Source organism: Eptesicus fuscus, chromosome 13, assembly GCF_027574615.1.
Source record: "Eptesicus fuscus isolate TK198812 chromosome 13, DD_ASM_mEF_20220401, whole genome shotgun sequence".
Taxonomy (NCBI): domain Eukaryota; kingdom Metazoa; phylum Chordata; class Mammalia; order Chiroptera; family Vespertilionidae; genus Eptesicus; species Eptesicus fuscus.
In genome coordinates this window covers 81,791,145-81,810,507 of record NC_072485.1, presented here as the reverse complement: position 1 = coordinate 81,810,507, position 19,363 = coordinate 81,791,145, and the positions used below count along the sequence as shown (strand labels likewise).

The 19,363-nt window shown below is 60.4% G+C and overlaps 1 protein-coding gene across 1 annotated transcript in view; it reads left to right on the top strand.

The window, feature by feature from the left end:
- Positions 1–13,480: 13,480 nt before the first annotated feature.
- Positions 13,481–19,363, top strand: part of FADS2 (fatty acid desaturase 2) — a 29,370-nt gene continuing 23,487 nt past the window's right edge. Inside the window, exon 1 of the mRNA XM_054724898.1 lies at positions 13,481–13,748. Coding sequence (XP_054580873.1) covers positions 13,542–13,748 — 207 coding nt within the window. The 5' untranslated portion in view covers positions 13,481–13,541. The remainder of the gene's footprint in view (positions 13,749–19,363) is intronic.

The following is a 19,363-nucleotide window of genomic DNA, read 5'->3' as shown; positions in this document are numbered from 1 at the left end:
GGGAGAGGCCACGCGCCCCCGGGTCCGGGTGAGGCCATGTGTCCCTGGATCCGGGTGAGGCTGGGTCCCAGGTCCGGGTGAGGCCACGTGCCCCTGGGTCTGGGAGAGGCCACGCGCCCCTGGGTCCGGGTGAGGCCATGTGTCCCGGGATCCGGGTGAGGCCTCGCGCACCTAGGTCCTGGTGAGGCCACGCGCCCCTGGGTCTGGGAGAGGCCACGCGCCCCTGGGTCCGGGTGAGACCACGTGCCACTGGACCCGGATGAGGCTGGGTCCCTGGGCCCGGGTGAGGCCATGCGCCCCTGGGTCCGGGTGAGACCACGTGCCACTGGACCCGGATGAGGCTGGGTCCCTGGGCCCGGGTGAGGCCACGCGCCCCTGGGTCCGTGTGAGACTACGTGCCACTGGACCCAGATGAGGCTGGGTCCCTGGGCCCGGGTGAGGCCATGTGCCCCTGGGTCCGGGTGAGGCCTTGCGCCCCGGGTATGGGTGAAGCTGGATCCTGGGTCCGGGTGAGGCCGTGTGCCCCTGGATCCATCCGGGTGAGGCTGGGTCCCGGTCCCGGGTGAGGCCACGCGCCCCTTGGGTCTGGGTGAGGCCACGTTCCCCTTAGTCCAGGTGAAGCCGTGCCCCTGGGTCCGGCCGAGACCAAACCAGAGGGAGTCGGACCTCCGTTACCACCATTTGTCCACCATCCAGAGCTGAGGGGTCAGTGCTGACATGTACACATAAGGAACTGGTGGACATTGAAATTGGGTCTGAAAAGAACTGTTGGTCCAGAAAGAAACTCACTACAGACTGATTCATTTGCCTGTCAGCATAACTATTATTGCTTGTCTCACATTCAGTTCTTATAAGTATATATCTAGTGACATATGATCTCGCTCATCTAGGGGAAATGATGAACAACATAGACTGAGGAACAAGAACAGAACCAGAAACAAGGAGGCATCGATCGGACTATCGGGCCTCAGAGGGAGGATAAGGGAGGTTGGGAGGAGGGGGGGAGAGATCAACCAAAGGACTTGTGTGCATGCATATGAGCCTATCTAATGGTTAAGTTCAACAGGGGGTGGGGGCATCCGTGGGGAGGGGTGTGGGATGGGAATGGGGGGATGAGGACAAATATGTGACACTTTAATCAATAAAGAAATTAAAAAAAAAAAAAAAAGCAAGGGTCCTGAGACAAGGAGAACTAAGAACGAAGAACTTGGAATTTTAGCTCCTTTAGCTGAAGCTCCTCTGACCCCCAATGCCTTTCAAAATTATCTTTTGTCTTTCGACTCTTATTTAATCTACACATAGCCTTTCTCCAGATTGCTGAACCTTTTTTAATGCTGGAACAAGAACCCCAGCAATATGAAAAAGGACCAATTAGAAATTAAGCATACACTGACTGAAATAAAGAATAATATACAGCCCAGCCGGGGCTCGGTGGTTGAGCATCAACTCAGGAACCAAGAGGTCACCAGGTTCAATTCCTGGTCAGGGCACATGCCCAGGTTACGGGCTCAATCCCCAGTGGGGGACGTGCAGGAGGCAGCCAATCAATGATTCTCTCTCATCATTGATGTTTCTATCTCTCTCTCCCTCTCTGAAATCAATACAAATATATATATTTAAAAAAAAGAATAATATACAGAGATCCAACAGCAGACTAGAGAACCCCTAGAATCAAGTCAAAGATATGAAATACGAAGAAGCAAAAAACACCCAACTGGAAAAGCAAAAAGAAAAAAGAATCCAAAAATATGAAGTTAGTGTAAGGAGCCTCTGGGACAACTTCAAGGGTACCAACATCCAAATTATGGGGGTGCCAGAAGAAGAGAGAGAGCAAGATATTGAAAACCTATTTAAAGAAATAATGGCAGAAAACTTCCCCTACCTGGTGAGAGAAATACACTTACAAGTCCAAGAAGTGCAGAGAACCCCAAACAAGAGGAATCCAAAGAGGACCACACCAAGACACATCATAATTAAAATGTTAAGGGCAAAAGAGTAAGAGACATTATAAAAAGCAGCAAGAGAAAAAGTTTGTTACCTACAAGGGAGCACCCATACAACTGTCAGCTGATTTTTCAACAGAAACCATGCAGGCCAGAAGGGAGTGGCAAGAAATATTCAAAGTGATGAATAGCCAGAACCTACAACCAAGATTACTCTACCCAGCAAAGCTATCATTTAGAATTGAAGGTCAGATAAAGAGCTTCACAGACAAGGATAAGCTAAAGGAGTTCATCACTGACAAACCAGTATTATATGAAATGCTGAAGGGTATTCTCTAAGAAGAGGAAGAAGAAGAAAAAGGTAAAGATAAAAATGATGAACAACAAAGTGACAACAAATACATATCTATCAACAAGTGAATCTAAAAATCGAGTGAATAAAAAATATGATGAACAGAATAAATTGGTGAATATAATAGAATCAGGGGCATAGAAAGGGAGTGGACTGACAATTCTCAGGGGGAAAGGGGGTGTGGGGGTGTGGGAAGAGACTGGACAAAAATTGAACACCTATGGACGAGGACAATGGGGTGGGGATAAGGGAATGGGGTGGGGTGGGAACCAGGTGGAGGGGAGCTATGGGGAAAAAAAGAGGAACAACTGTAATAATCTGAACAATAAAAGTCTTATTTAAAAAAAAGTTTGGGTAATTAACCCCCACATTTTATGCTTATTTTTTCTACTTCTATCAATGTCCTGATATTGAACATAAGCAGCAATATCTTTTCAGTCAATCGAGCAATTGAAGACTCAAGTGAAATTTCAAGAAAAGACACAATGTCCTAAAGAACTCTGGCAAGTCCCATGTTTCCTGTGTTGCTTTGGTTGCCCATCTCTTCAAGAAAATAAAGCTGATGCCGAAACCGGTTTGGCTCAGTGGATAGGGCGTCAGCCTGCGGACTCAGGGGTCCCAGGTTTGATTCTGGTCAAGGGCATGTACCTTGGTTGCGGGCACATCCCCGGTGGGGGGTGTGCAGGAGGCAGCTGATCAATGTTTCTCTCTCATCGATGTTTCTAACTCTCTATCCCTCTCCCTTCCTCTCTGTAAAAAAATCAATAAAATATATTTTTTAAATAAAGAAAATAAAGCTGGGGCTAGGTGGGACACTCTTCTCTGATTAGAGAGTGCCACGGCCTGCAAGCTGAGTCTTTATTTTATAGCCCGATTCCACAAGGCAAAGTAAGGGCGTGGTCAAGATGTTTACAACGTTCTTGTGGGTTTCGAATCTACTCAATTACACGCACCTGAACTCTATCAAGCCCACATCACTCAGCCTCCTGGGACCACAGGTTTGAACCATAAGGTTGAGTTTACAACTATAACCTTTGGCTATAATTGTGCTGGACGTGCATTTGGCTTTGCCACGAGAGAATCGTGCCATCTCATCAGTCCGAGGCTTGAACCTAAACGCTGTAGCCGCCCTCCACAGTGTCCCACAGAAAGGAGCTGCATGCCTTACCCTCTGTGTAGTCTGGTCTCTGGGCAGAGGCAGCGTGCATGCTCTTATTCTCAGAGACCTCATGACAGCGATCCTTCAGCTGAGGCTGGCCTTGAGACTGACCTTGAGGCCGGCCTTGAGGCCGGGGAGCAGACACTGCTGTCTCTAGGCTGCTTGTCTGCCCCAGGACCCCCGAAAGATGGTTCTGGGGGATCCCTCTTAGCTACTACAGATCAGCAGCCACAGCTGAATCCCAGCTCGGGCTCAGCTGGTCTCACCGGACAATGGGGCATTGACAATAGTCCCTCAACTCGCTAAGTCAATGTCTGCTCTAATAACAGTGCATTTCACAGGTGGGAGTCCCGAGACCCGAGGGGTTCGGCATTGAAGCAGATCAGAGTGAGTGGGCAAGGCCTCTTCTCTTCGCAGCCTCCACAGCGGTGCCTGCACCCCCGGGAGCTGGGCCCCCTCGCTGCCCTGGCCTCCGCTGCCCCATCTCAAAGTGCGGTCCCCACAGCACACCTGGCCACAGGCTGATGGCCTGCTCGCTCCGAGGTAAGTGCAGAAATTGGGAGTAAGTGTCCAGAAGTGTTTATAGCGATTTGATGGGGGACTTTTATGCCTGCTGCCTCTAATAATAACTCCAGCCTCGGACGCTGGTTTTTGTGTGTGCCTTTTTTGCTTCAGTTTTCTGATTCATTTTCATTGTATTTTACAAAAGTATCGATCTGTGATTGGCTGGACTTTTTTTTAAGCCCGTCCTTTATCACTGATATTTGTGGAGGCCGCGTGCCCCCACCTCACACACACAGCTTGGAAGGTCTGTGACCTCAGGGCTAAAGAAAGAAAAATAACACGTGGTGGTTGTTTGGCCGAGCTAACAGGTAGACGTGGACGGAGCTCAAAGGTCTCCAGCCCAGGCTGACACAGCCTCAAGGTCATGGAAGCCTGGCTCCCGGGGGGGGGAGGGGGGAGGGGAGTCTCCTAGCCCCAGGGCGTGACTTCCTTCTGGAGAGGACCCGGCTGCTCAGCCCAGCAATGGGGCCACCAGGCAGGACAGCCCACCGTCTGGTGTGAGTGCCCCTGCCCAGCCCCATCCTTCCCTCCCGCTCTCGCTGCGGTTTTCGCACATGTTTCAGGAGCACAGCCCGGGCCCACACCGAGGAGTGCTCTCTGAGAGCCGGGCTCTCCCCACAGAAGCCTGCGGGCCGGCGATGGAGGGCGGGAGGAGTGGTTTTGAGGCTACATATAGGAAGTGCTTTGGGAGCGCAGAGGAAGCGACTTGAAAACTGAATCTTAAGGCCGAGTAGGCCTTGCCAGCAGAGGAGGAGGGCAGGGCCTCTGGCCAGGAGAGGAGCTCAGATCAAAGCCAGGAGGATTGAGGCACGCTCTCCCTCCTGGGAGCACCCCCTGCTTTTCCCTTCTCCCTCTCCTTCCCCCACAGGCAGCATATCCTAAACTCTAAGGGTCCCCATGAGGCTTGCAACCAGGGGAGCAACGGGCAGAGGCGGCTTGTCCTGGGCTCACCCCTGCCCCCATCTCCAAGTGAGCTGACAGCAGCCCCTCCCCGCCTCACCCCTGACCCTGTGTCCAAGTGAGCTGACAGCAGCCCCTCCCCGCCTCACCCCTGCCCCCCTCTCCAAGTGAGCTGACAGCAGCCCCTCCCCACCTCACCCCTGCCCCCGGCTCTCCCCTGCCCCCATCTCTAAGTGAGCTGACAGCAGCCCCTCCCCGCCTCACCCCTGACCCTGTGTCCAAGTGAGCTGACAGCAGCCCCTCCCCGCCTCACCCCTGCCCCCGGCTCTCCCCTGCCCCCATCTCTAAGTGAGCTGACAGCAGCCCCTCCCCACCTCACCCCTGCCCCCATCTCTAAGTGAGCTGACAGCAGCCCCTCCCCGGCTCACCCCTGCCCCCGTCTCCAAGTGAGCTGACAGCAGCCGCGCTGGGCTCACTCTGTCACCGGGACTTCTCTCCGTGAGCTGACGCAGCCCCGCCCGGGCTCTCCTGTTGCTTCCCCTGTGCTAAGCCCGTCCTGTGTCCCTGCCCCCGCTTTAATGAACGTATTCTCCAACTAACCACAAAGCCAGGAGGATTGAGGCGTCAAGGCCATGCTGGGGACACGGAGCGCTTCCGTATGGCTGCGATCGGATGGCCGAGGGGAGGACTGAGCAGGAAAGTCGGGGGGTGATGCATCGTTCAGGAGCTCCCACGCCGGGACCCTGGCAGGAAGACAAAGATGAAGGACCCCATGGGCGCCTTGGTGGGGGGGGGGGGGGCAGGAAATGCACTTCAGAGACGATTAGAGGCAGAGTTCAGCTGGAAGACCCATGGGCGCACTTTGAGGGCGTGAGAGGCGTGGGTTTGAACTCAGGGCCTCACCACAGCCTCTGCCTGAGTCACACCCGGTGTCAGGGCCAAGGGCAGGAGGTGAGGAGAGGCGAGGCCAGCGTGGCAGCCTCCTGTGGGCATGAGGCCCTTAGCGTCTGCCAAACTGCTGATGCCAGTCCTGACACGGCTCCCCGAGGCCTCTGAAGCCTGGTAGGCGATCCCTCCCAGCAGCCAGCACCTGGGCCGGCTGGCCCCGCTCCTGCAGCCGGACAGCCCCTCCGCCCGGCCGCCTGGAAACAGGGGAGGCGGCGCCTTTAACAGGAAGCAACCTGTCGCTCCCGGGGAAAGGAGACGCTCAGGTTGGGAGGGAATTAGATTATCTGCTCAAAAGCCTTTTCTTTGTAAGAAAGGAGCGAGCCAAGAGGTGCAAAGTGAGGACAATGAACTTGGGCCTCGCTGCCCGTGTTTGGTGCTTGTGCAACTCCCCAGTCCTCTGGTTGACCCCTGCTCTGCTTGGCCTCCAGCTGGAGATGCCTGAGGTCATTGCGTGGCAGTGCCAGGGCAGGTGGCATCACCCCGGGGCAGGACCCGGAGCACAGGGTCGTTGGAACAAGAACGGGTCCTTGGTCTGAGCAGCCTTGGCACGCGGAGGGCATTGGTGGCGGCTGCATCCCGGCGATGCTTTCCGTATTTCACCGGGGCTTTCCGTTCACGTCCACCACAGGACAGGACCAGGCGCCCAGACCACCGCTTAGGGACAGGGCCCTCTCAGGTTCCTAACTGCTGGGTGCTCTTTGGACAAGCCAACCTCTGGGCCTCAGTGTCCCTGGGAAAGGGGAGGCAGAGCATCGGCTGGCTCTCCTGTGCTCCTAGCGTTCCTGTCCCCCGCCGTCGCGGCGACGCCGTGGGCTGTGCAAGCCGACCGGGCGCCTGCCCCGAGGCCCGGGCCGCGCTCCTGCGTGGTCAGCTCCGCGTGGCCACCTGCAGCTCCTTTCCCGGCAGCGCCTCTCGAAGTCGGTCATGCACGGACTGGACTCCGAGGACCTGACCGTGAGCGTGGGAGGCAGCCGCTGGAGCGAGGCGGCCACTTCCTGCCCGGCTCTGCTGCCTCCCGGAGGCCCTGCCAGGAACGAGCCCCGGACAGACGGCAAAGGGCAGCGGCCACCAGCCACCACCCACGTGCGGTCGGGCGATTCGCTCCGATGCCACCCTGCCTCCAGCCTTACGGCTGCGTGTGAGCGGCACCGCTGTAGACGGGCGTCTCCGTGGCCGAGCCTGCATTCCTAACAAAGCGCTTTCCTCCCCATTAGGTCAGGAGACTGCCTCACAGCCCCGGAGGTGAGCTGGGGGCGGGGGGTGTCCCCCCTTTTTGCCAGCGGGAATGCTGAGCATCAGCAGTGTCACCTGAGCTGCCTGAATGATGCCAGTTTGGAAAGAGCTCCTCCTTCGGTGTTGGAACTGAAAGCCAAAGTCCACTTGTGCCGGTTACATAACTTGGCTGAGTTTGATTTCCCAACTGTACCCCAGGACAGCAATTCCACGTCCGCCGCTCAGTCAGTTCCCTCTTTTGTCACCCCAGGTTTGCGCCCTAGCGGTGCGAGCCAGCTGCGTGGTGAGCCAAAGGCTGGGGGGCCGCAGGCTAGCCTGGCAGGGCCCCGCAAGTCCCTGCCCCAAGTGCGCTGCAGCCTCCTAACCCCGGGGTCTCCAAGGTGAGGAGAGGGGGCCCAGGCCCAGCCAAGGGCGCGGGCAGGAGGAGCCTTCGGTCCAGGCTCGGAGACTCTGGAGCTCTTACACGCCATGAGCATCATGCTCCCACGCATGTGCATGTCCTGGGGTGTTGGACCGGGTCCTGCCGTCTGTGTTTGTCTTGGTCGTTGCCAATGAGTAGGTCATGGATGAATGAGCGCTGACCTTTAAGTCAGACAACCAGAATGTCTAGTTCTTGTCCCGCCACTAAATGGCTGTGTGGCCCTGGTCAAGCCCCTCATCCTTGCTGGGCCTCTGCCATCCTGTTGGTGCAATGCGGCCCTCGATGACATGAGGAAATGAGCGTGTGCACGCAGCAAACTCGAAACAGAACCGCAGGTCTGCAGGGCAGCTCTTCCTCCCAGCGGGGCTGTCCGGTCCATGGGCATTGCCTGCCTCGGCCACTCGGAGCCTGGCCCGAGTGGACCTCACCGGAGAGCTGCTGCATGAATGAATGAATGAGTGAGTGAGTAAATGAATGAATGGCTTTAGGTTTTCCCACTTAACATGGAGGCTACTCTCATCAAGGCAGTGCGATTTGCTGGAAAGGGCATGGGCTACAGGGTCAGACAAGTTCCATCTCTGCTTACAACCTGTGGGGCCTTGAGCAGACCACTTACCGCTCTGGGCCGCAGCGCCTCAGTGGTCCTGGTAGGGTTGTTGGTAAGATTAAAACAGATCATGGATTTAAAAGTCTTAACACTGTGCTTAGGGCATAGTAAATGCTCAAGAAGTGTTCATGATCAGTGCTGATAGCCTAGACAGACACTGGCAGGGGCACCAATGATGATGATAATAATAATAATAATAATAATAATAATAATAGATCCGACAGCAGCAATTATAACAGATTGGGTATAGTACTTCGTAAACTGTCGAGTATTTTTAGTTTTTATTGCATTTGTCTGATGTTGTCTTTATAATCCTGTAAGGTAGGTATTACCTCCATTTCACAGATGAGGAGACCGAGGCTCAGAGAAATAAAGTGGCCTGGTCAAGGGAGGTCACACGTCCCCCCAGCCTGGGTTCCCCGAGGGTTCTAGAGCAGGCAGCTGCCGGCCCTTCTTGCCCTGGTTCCCCCAGACAGCCAGCCTTCCCTTTAGAGGTGCTGTTGTGTCCGTCCCTTCGGGTCTTCACGGAGGCTCCCCTGTGGTGTCCCAGGACTGAGCGAGCCCGTCTGGTCCTCCGCTCCCCCCTCCGCTCCGTCTTCAGGATTTCGTGTTCCCCTTTCGGGCTGCAGACTCACGAGAAGCATCCTTTTGCCACAAGACCTACATCTCCTTAGTCATTCGTTGACTTCGTGATCAGAATTACGTGACTGTGTAGTTTCCCCCAGCATCCTCTCTGATGACCTCCTGTATGTTTTTAGCCATTTGGGTTGGGCCTTATGGCAAGGCCAATGTCATCAGGGAACATTATCAGTGTCTACGTGCTACCCCCCCCCCCCCCCCCCAATCCACGCTCAGTTCACTCGGCAGGAGAAACCACGGGCGGGAGCAGTCCCGTCAGACCTGGGCCCAGCGAAATGACATGGCGGCAGTGGCTGCAGTGGTTGGGTGTTCGGACCCTGAGCCAGGCGGTGTGGCCAGTGGCAGCAGCGGAATAAAAGGAGCGGAGGGGAAACGCTGCGGGAGGTAGAATCCGTGGAACACAACAACTTTTCTTTGCAAGGATGGGAGACAAGAGGAGAGAAGTCAAAGACGTCCCGAAATTCCGAGACTGCGTTTAAGGAAGAGGAGGGGGGCCGTGAGCAGGAAGGAAGAGGTTCACGGGAAGGGGCTGGGTTTGGAAGGCGGTTAGACCTGGCTGGGCCCAAGAACACACTCGCTGAGACCTGCCCGTGACTCAGGGAGGTGGCGTTGGCAGGTCTGAGCGTGTTAGTGGGACGTCCAGCTTTGCCTGAGCGCCAGGTAGAGTGGACGTAGATCCAAGACACAGAGGCTTCCGAAAGGTGGGCCCCAAAGGAGAAACTACGGAGGGAGCCCCGGACAGGAACATCTCGGGGGAGGAGGCGGAGGAAGAGAAACACGTGGAAGGAACACGCAAGGGGCTGCCCAGCCGTAGACTCGGGCTGTGCGCTGTCCAAGGACCAAGGGAGCATGGGATTGCACGCGGGAAGGGATATTGGCTTGCCGGGTGCCTCGAAGAGGTCTTGGACTTGCTGGTGACCTTTCAGAGAGGGTTCTAGAAGGCATCATGGGAGCAGGGCCTGGAGTTTGCGTACTAGAAGTCAGGCTTCCTGCTGCTTGAGGGCTAGGCCTGTGGTCTCCCTTCGTCCTTGATGGGAAGGGTGAGATCAGGAGTTGGGCATCGGCTGAGCCCTCGGTCTGCACCAGGCATCGCCCACGGTCTGAGTCCTTTGCCCTCCCTGGCCTGTCAGAGTCGGAGAAGATTGTGATGGTCAGAGAAAGGCAGGCTTGACTACTCATTCACAAAACAGGGGCCGTAGCCGGAACCGGTGTGGCTCAGTGGATAGAGCGTCGGCCTGCGGACTGAAACGTCCCAGGTTCGATTCCGGTCAAGGGCATGTACCTTGGTTGCGGGCACATCCCCGGTGGGGGGTGTGCAAGAGGCAGCTGATCGATGTTTCTCTCTCATCGATGTTTCTAACTCTCTATCCCTCTCCCTTCCTCTCTGTAAAAAATCAATAAAATATATTAAAAACAAAAACAAACAAACAAAAAAAAACAGGGGCCGTGACTTGAGAAGACATCGACTTATATCTTTTTTTTTTTTTTTGGAAGGTTAGGGGCCACTTGCTGTATTTATCCAGCGGGAAAGGCAGGGCGTCTGGGCCGGCCAGCTGGTCCCGCATCAGATTCCCTCTTTGGGTGCCTTTCGCTTTCACTTTCTCTCCCTCTGATGACCTTTCCTGACCCTGCCGGCTCCCAGCAGACACAGCAGCTGCCGGGGAGGGAAGGATGGGAAGCCCCTCACTGGCTCTCCGCGGGCCGGCGCCTCGGGCTGCGCTCCTCCGGCCCTGTCTGTCCACTCTGCCCAGCCTCCACCCGCTGGCTGAGGATGTGGGCTCCGAGCCACGCAGGCTGCTCTCTTTTGATTCTGACAAGGTGCAATGATGTCAACGAATTCCTGGCTGGTTCCCCGGGAAGCTGCGGTCCTCGGTCCCGCTGGAGGCCGTGGGGAGGGATTCTGTGGGGCAGGAGGAAGCCAGGCGAACCTCACCCCTCCCCGAGATCACCCCTTTTCCCAAGTGACTGGGGCCAGCTGGAGGCTGTGGGCTGTCCTCTACGGGAACAGTGCTATCGGCCCATCTAAGTAGTGAGAGCAATAAATAATAGAGTAGGAAGAGAGCAGACGGGGCGAGGCAGCAGGGTCTGCTGTGGGCTCCAGCCTTCAGTTCTCTCGTGGTTCAGGCCCCTCTTCCTCTCTCGCCCGGAGCGGAGCGAGCGCTGCAGTGGCCCCTGGACTGATCCTGGTGTCTCCGGGGTCTCTGCCCTACGTCCCCTCCCCCCCCTCAGCCTGCCTCCCGAAATCTGCCCACACCATGGGCCTCCTCGTCCTAGCACATCCCTGCTTTATGCATCCCCCCTCCTCCAGGCTCAAGTCCTCCATCCCTACCAAAGCACGCAAGGCTTTTCCCAATTTGTACCCGGTTCCCAGCTCTCTCAGAACCCCCCTCCGAGCCATTCCTCGCTGTCTTTTCATTCATTCATTCATTCATTCATTCATCCATTCATTCGTGTCTTCAGCCATGGTTTTTCAGGGCCTACTCTGGGTAGTACTGTGCTAGGCTCTGCTGGGAACCCCTCACCCTGGCCCACTCATACTTCTTGTCCACCCGACACCCTGGCTGCCTCTCAGGGCCTGGGGCCTTCTCACACACCCTCTTCTCGGCCTGCGAGCCCCTCCAGGAGCTAGTCCCTGGGTCTCCCTTTCATTTTTAAAAATATATATTTTTATTGATTTCAGAGAGGAAAGAAGAGGGAGAGATAGAAACACCAACGATGAGAGAGAATCATTGGTCAGCTGCCTCCTGCACGCCCCACACTGGGGATCCAGCCTGCAACCCAGGCATGTGGCCTGACCGGGAATCGAACTGTGACCTCCTGGCTCCTAGGTCGATGCTCAGCCCCTGAGCCACGCTTGCCGGGCCCCACGTCTCCCTTCCAGATCGCACATTTTTCTCTGAGCTCCATGGCCTTCGACTTTTTTTCTTCATTAAAGTTGTCTATGTTTTGTGCTATCCTCCTCCAGAAAAAATGGCGATCTTGGTTACTGTTCCGGTAAGGAGGCATAGAAGCCAGTGCCCTCCCACTGCTTCATCTTCTCATCTCGTGCGCGAGAGGCCTGTCCTCTTCCTGCCCGGAGTTTGGGGCTTTAGGAAGGACTCTGGGGACGGAGACCAGCATGACATGACAGGGCGACAGAGGAGGCCAGCCCCTGCGGGAATGGCACGGCAGGGTCCGAGTGGCCCCCACTGCCCTGTCCCCCACCAGTGGGCCAGAGTGAGTTTCCTTACATCACCCCTGCATCAGGTTGCAACCCAGCCAAGTCTGTGCAATGGTTCCTGTCCACTGAGCGTGTTAGGAGTGCGGGGGGGGGGGGGGGGGGGCAATGTGAGTGATGTCTGGACCCCGCCCAGCTGGCCCTCCTGTATCTATCTCTCCTAGGCCTGCCCCTCGGTGTTTGCATAGAACAAGAGGGACCTGGTCACCTCCGAGGGCTGGAGTGAGTGTGCCACCCCCCAGGCACCTGGGCACATCCCATTGAAATCTGAGGGCCCCTCATTAACTCCGGATTCCCAAGGCCTTACACACACACACACACACACACACACACACACACACACCCCTCCCTCCCTTCACCCCGACTTCCCCTCGTCCTCAGCCAGCCTTCTGCGTCCGGGGCTCCTTGCCAGCCCTTTCCTGGGGGCACTGCGCTAAGCAGCTCCATCCGGCGGGGGCCGGGGGCCTGGCGCTCTACCTTCAGCGCCCCCATCTTTATTTCCTGGCGCCCGGGCCCAGCACTACCCCGTGAGCCGCGGGTGGTCCCGTAACGAGTCCGTCTCCGACGAGGCTGTGCGCTTCCCGAGCCCAGAGCAAGGACCTGTCCTGTTCATGGCCGCGTCCCGCTGCCCCGAGGCGCTCGGCACTCGGAGGCTGAGCAGCGGTGCCGCGCTCCCGGTCTACGGCCGCAGGTGACGGGGTTCGGGGTTCTGCTCGCGCCCTCCCGGGAGGCTGGAGGCTGCGGGAAGGCGCCAGTGGGAAGCGCAGACCACGACGGGAATCCCGATTCCAGGCGCGGGGAGGGGAGTCCCCAGCCGAGCCAGCCCCCGGTGCAGCTCGCCAGCCGGAGGCCCCGCGCCACCAGCCCGGGCGCCCCCCACCCCAGGACCGAGCCGTCTTTGTGCAGCATCAGGTGCGAACCGTGCGAGCACGCGCCGTGCGCGCGCGGGCGCGCATCCCCCCCCCTCTCCCCGCCCCCCCAAGCCTGGCTGCGCTTCCGCTCGCCCGCCCGTCCCCTCTGGCAACTCCTCCGGCGCCCCGGGCGAGGGCAGGGGAGGGGGGAGGGTGGACACGTAGCCCGCCTGCGGCAGGGCGGCCCCGGCGGGGCGGGCGGGGGAGCGGGACCGCCGCTGGCCTTCGAAAGATCCTCCTGGGCCAATGGCAGGCGGGGCGGCGCGCGCGGATTGGTGCAGGCGCTCTGCTGATCACTGTGGAAACCGGGCGGCGGGGAACGCGGGAGGATGCGGAGCCCGGGGCGGGGGGGACCCCGGGGGCGGGCGGCGAGGCCCTGAGCGCCGGGAGTTTTCACTGGCGGCAAAAGTCCAGCGCGGGCCGGCGGGCGGGGGCGGCGACAGCGTGGGGGCCCCGGGGAGCCAGGGATCTTCCGAGGGACACTGGGCAGCGCGCTCCCCGGCAACGTCGAGGAAGTGGGGGGAGGGGCGCGGGGGGCGGAGGAGGAGGAGAAGACAAAAGCCGAGGGCGCGGAGGGCCGGGCCGCACTCTCGGGCAGCGGGCGCCGGGAGGCCAAGGGGCGCGGGGCATTCCGGTCTGCAGGCACCATGGGGAAGGGGGGGAACCAGGGCGAGGGGGCCCCCGAGCGCGAGGCGCCGATGCCCACCTTCCGCTGGGAGGAGATTCAGAAGCACAACCTGCGCACCGACAAGTGGCTCGTCATCGACCGCAAGGTCTACAACATCACCCAGTGGTCCAGCCGGCACCCGGGCGGGCACCGGGTCATCGGGCACTACGCGGGGGAGGACGCCACGGTAAGGTCGGAGCTCCCCCGCCGCCGTTCTCGGCGGGAGCCGGGAGCCATGGTTCCCAGGGCGCCAAACTCCACGGCTGTTGGAGCTTGGGGCGCCCCGGGGGGGGGGGGGCGGGAGAAAGTGTGTCCCCGGCGCTCACCTCCTGCTCCGAATCTTTGTCCCGCGGGGCAGAGGGGCCCCCTGCGGTGGGGTCGGATGGGGGGGTGGGGGGTCCCCGGGCGGGAGGCAGCGCCGCGGGGGGACCGGAGCGGGGAGGACCGTGCAGGATCTGCCTGGCGCACGGGCACCCACGCGCCCGCTTCTTGCGCGGGGTTCGCGGGCACCAGGGGCGCCCCAAAGGGGGCGCTCGGGCCCTGGAGCTTTGGCGCCCCAGCGTGGAAGATGGCCGCCCGGCGCCGCGGAGAGGAGCGGGGAAGGAGCCAGGTGGCGGCCCGGGAGCCGTCCTCACTCTCCGGCCGGCCGGGGCGGGGGAAGGAGAGCCGGCCCGGCCCGCCCGCTGCTGCCTGGAGTCTGGCCCGAGGAGGCCGCCATGCCGCCCGGAGCGGCCGCCCGGAGCCCTGTGCCCACGCTCAGCCTCCCAGGGGCCGCCTCGCCCCCAGGACCCGCCTTCTTGGGGGGCGAGGGGGACTTGGAGAGGGAGAGGGGCTGCAGTGTGCAGAGCCAGGTGGAGAGGCCGAGCGCGTGGATTCGGCAGCTCCAGGCCGGCTTGGCAACAGGTCCGGCGGCCTCGGGGTTACTCGGGGGCGTTCAACTCAATGGCCCTCTGTTTGCCGGCCGCCAGGGGTGCCCTGCGCTCTCCGCTCCACAGTCCCTGCCCCAGGAGCCTCCTTCCGTCTACGATCGGACTCGCAGGGCATGAAACGTGAAATGTACTAACTGGGGGGACAGTTGAATAATGTGACGTGACCAACTGGAGAGTCATTCATCCCCCCCCCTTTCCCGCCCTCCCCCCAACATGGGAAGAATGGGAAGGGGACTTGAAGAGGTTAGAAACTGGCTTGGAATCCGAGGGTTTTGTTTTGAGGCTGTTGAGCAGGTGCTTTGCCCCTTGGGGCATGGACTGGCAGGGTTTGGGGAGCCCCAGGGTTTGGGGAGCGCAGTATTATGGGCCATTCGAGTTTGGGGAGGAACCGACCAGCAGAGAGAGGTCGCACCCCTGCAGCCCTGGATGCACTGTTAGGGGTCCGGCGGGACTCGGGTCCTCAGGAGGCTGAAAGTCCCGGGAACTGCTGGGGACAGTTCAGGTTCTCAACGGGGCGTTTCCCCAGTAACGACCTCAGGGCTCAGCACCTCCTCTTCCCCAGAAAGAGGACCCAGAGAAGGGCCGGGCCGAGGCCATCTGGGCCTCCTGCAGGCGTTAGAACGCCCCGCCCGTCAGAAGAACAGCTTTCACACCACACTCCTGCCCACCGCCTTCCACCGAGCGGGGCCAGCCCTGTACGCACCTCTGACTTAAAAACCTGCCCAAGCCCCGGTCAGGGAACCCAGCCGGGTCGCTCCGTTGGTTAGAGCGGTGGTCGGCAAACGCATAGTCAACAGAGCGGCAAACCGCGGCTCGGGAGCCGCATGTGACTCTCAAGCCGCCGTTTGCCGACCACTGGGTTAGAGTGTCATCCCAATACGCCAAGGTTTTGGGTTTGGTTCCCCGGCCCCTGGGCCTAAACTCGGGACCTGCCATCACTGAGTTCTCCCTCCCTCCCTTATTTCACCTCGGCTTTCTCTCGCTCTGGTCCTCTGGCTCTCGGCTCTTCGCAAATATATATATTGGATTTCAGAAAGGAAGGGAGAGGGAGGGAGGGAGAGAGAGAGAGAGAGAGAGAGAGAGAAACAAACATCAATGATGAGAGAGAATCATGGATCGGCTGCCTCCTGCACGCCCCATGCTGGGGATTGAGCCCACAACCTGAGCAACTGCCCTGACCGGGAATCGAACTATATGACCTTCTGGTTTACAGGTCGACGCTCAGCCACTGAGCCACACCCCGACTGGGCTCTGCTCTAGGCTTTGCTGTGGGCAGAAGGAACCCTCATCCGTGCCCCAACGGAGTCTGTTCTGTTCGTGGCGTAGTCCCACCTCTGCGGAGCTCTCTCCGTGGGGACTTTTAATCTCCAACTCCAGTTTCGTCACACCTTCACCAAGCGTCTCCAAGGCTCAGAGCTGGGCCCGGGCAAAGGGTGACTAACGGAGGAATCCACTTTCCCTCCTCCCTCTCCAGCGGGGACTGGAATGGGCATTCTCTGCCTCTCATCCCGGCTCCCTCCACCCCCTCTTGTCCAGCGAGTTCCTGCCCTGCCCCCTCTTAGAACCCAGAGGGAAGAGAAGGGGTCAGGACTGGCTCTGCTTTTCACTTGCTCCTGTGATGTCCTGAAAAGGCCTCAGAGCCTGGCTGGCAGCTCAGGGGTGGAGCGTCGACCTATGAACCAGGAGCTCACGGTTCGATTCCCATTCAGGGCACAGGCCGGGGTTGCAGGCTGTCCGACCCCCAGTGTGAGGGGCTTGCAGGAGGCGGCCAATTGATGATCTCTCTCATCAATGATGTTCCTATCTCTCCCCTCCCTCTCCCTTCCTCTCTGAAACCAATACAAACATTTAAAAAGAAAAACGAAAAGGCCGCAGATTGAAAGAGGGAGGCTCTCGCCCTCTTGCGACAGGGCGACAGGGCGGGAGGTCACAGGAGAGGACACCTCGGTGTGAATTCCCGGGCGGACGCCGCTCTCCCGGGCCTGTGACGCGGGACGGTGATCATCAGGCGCGAGTGGGCTGTGCGTGAGGTCATTGCTCAGACTTGTGAACGCTCTGCGGGTGTGAAAAAACGTTACTGTGTACGTGTTCCCGGCACACACGGCGGGGGGCTCAGGACATAGGAGAAGGGGTGTGAAGAAGGGGTACCCACGTGTCCCCACTTTTACCGAAGGAGACACCTTTACCGAAATAGAAATTCTCCTGGTTGTGCCTGGAGGGCAGCTCAGCTCCCTCAACTAGGTCCGGGGAGGAGGGGAGACCCCAGGCCCAGCCCAGGGTTCCAGTCTCTCAGGCAGATTCACCGTCCTGGTCCCCGCTGTGCCCCATCAGCCCCAGGCTGCCGGCGGGGGGGTGCGGGGGGGGCAGCTTCCTGGGTAGCCCTGCCCTTCCCAACCCGCAGTGCGTGCCTGTGCCCAGCGCCCGCAGGGACACTTGCCACGGGCCCTTGGGGCACAGCACTGCCCCCAGCCTCCGCTGCTCCTTCCGCGGAGGGGACCCGCCCCGCCTGCACCCCTGCTTGGGAAGGAAGTCGGCCTCCCTGCCTCCAGCTGGGAACCCGGGGTCCCCCCTCGGCTTCCCTCTCACCACGTGTCCCAGGTCCCGGTTCCCAGGGCCGCCGCTGGCAGCATTGTCTGCCAGGAGGTGGCTCCTCCCACACTTCTGGGTCCCACGCTCCCCGTGCCCGCTCGGTGCCCCGTGTGCGAAGCTGGATTAGGGACCAGCGTGCCCTACAGAGGAGGGGGACACAGCAGAGACAGCCTGGCGGGGTGCGCGGGGGCGGGCGGGGCTGGGGGCTGGGCCTGTCCCGCAGGAGTTGGCTGGCCTTGGAGCAGCCATGGCAGAAGCAGGAACTGCCGGCGGGACGAGTGGCGCACATACGTCTTCCTTTTGGGAGTCGGAGCTCTGGGTCTGGCCTCCTGCGGCCTGACCGCCTTACCCCTGACATGCCCTCCTGGGGGCGGGGGCGGCTGCCCTGTCAGCCTGTGGCTGCTCCTCTCTCCCGGGGCCCGGCTCTCGCTGGGAGGTCTGTGGCTTCTCCCTGTCGGAGCCTGGTTCCCCTCCTTGTTCCCAACGGTCTTCCCCGTCTTGCCCGCCGCCGCCTGCTTTGCACCGGCCGGCCCTTCTGTGACGGAGCGGCCGTGGGGAGCCTGCAGTGTGAGCGGCCCGGCCACACTTCGAGGGGAGGCACGGGAGGGCCCTTCCCCGGGGAGGAGGAAGCTCAGTCTGACCGAGGCCCTCGTGTGACCCGGGGAGGCCTCTAGGCACCGCGGATGGGGCGGGCCGGGAGCGCGTCTCCCGTCTCTCCTCTCTGAGACGGGCCTGTCCCCGTTCGGGAAGGTCGGTGGCTGTTGCAGCCGCCGTGGCTCAGTGGCTAGGCCCCCCACAGCCACCCGTGAGGAAGGGGGAGGGGAACGTTCCGGCAGCCCCCGCCGGGCTGTGCGGAACGGCGGGGAGTCTGAGCACGATTGCAGAGTGGGGAGGGCTCCGGGGGCTAGGGGAACGCGGTGTGGGGTCCTGGGTCCCCACGCTTGCTTGTGAGCCCTCCGGTGAGGCTCTGTGGGAGGCCCCGGGGCTGCGGCAGCCAAGGAGGCAGGCGTGCCCTCCTGGCGCCGCTGTATCCTGGCGGGAGACGGTGAGAAGTGAGCGCAGGCGGTTTGACGGGATCCCTCCTTCCCGATGCTGTGGAGTGACTGCCTGAGCTGCACGAGGTGCTCGGCACGTTATTATCAGAGGCTTTGTTTGTGGCGCGGTTTTTCCCCACGATGAGCTCGTGTGTGCTCTGAGCACGCGGAGGGGGGCCGGGCGGAGCTCGGGGCGTAACCCTACTGAAAGTCGGGGAGCGTCTCTTCAGAACAGAGCCTGTGGTTTTTAAAAAATATATGTTTTTATTGATGTCAGGGAGGGAGAGAAACATCCGTGATGAGAGAGAATCATGGATCGGTTGCCTCCTGCACGCCCCCCACTGGGCATCGAGCCGGCAACCCGGGCCTGTACCCTGACTGGGAATCGAACCGTGACCTCCTTGTTCCTGGGTCGATGCTCAGTCACTGAGCCAGGCCGGCCGGGCTAGAGCCTCGGACCCTGATGGCTGCCGGGGAAGGTAAGCATGTCTCAGGGAAAGTGTGGGCTGGCGGGTGGCGACGCAGGTGGCGGCTGGGAAAGTCTCTTTGAGGTGCAGCCCAAATGGAGCCGGCCCGGGACACGGGCGCAGGACTCCGCAGGGGGAGCAGCCGTGCCGAGGCCCTGGTGTGAGACCGAGCTTGCCGGGCTCAATGGCAGTTCCCCCCAGGGACAGCGAGACAGCCCGACTGCGCTCAGCTTTCTTGCTGGCGGGCGGCGTCCGGGGTGTGGGGAGGCACCCAGTGGCAGGGGAACTGGGTTCCATCCTGGCTCTGCCCTGGGGGGCACGGGAGGCCACTGGCCTGAGCTCCGGGGTCTTCGTTGTCGACTGCGCTCTGGCTCCTGCCTGCCACCGCCTTCCCTCCCCGGGAGGTGAGGCCCCTGAGCGCATCAGGTCCCCAGGCCAGGCAAGGAGGGCCTGGAGCCACGGCCCCAGACCTGGTGGGGCGGGGGGAGCTGGAAGGTGGGGGGCACTTGCGGACAGACCCCTGTGCTGAGGCCCTCCTCTGTGGACAGCAGAGGCACCGTTAGCTGTGAGACGAGGCAGGGCCCAGGAGCCGCCTTGTGGTGAGGCCTCCCTGGTCACGTCTCGGAAGCCGTGGTCTGACGTGTGGGGGACAGTGACGGCGGGGATGGGCCCTGACAGGGAGGCAGCTCTGCTCGCACGACGCCGCCACCATCGCCTCCGTGGCACCCCCGCACCCCGCACTGCGGGGCCTTTCCGGGGCCTGAGACCCACCGCTGGGAGGGC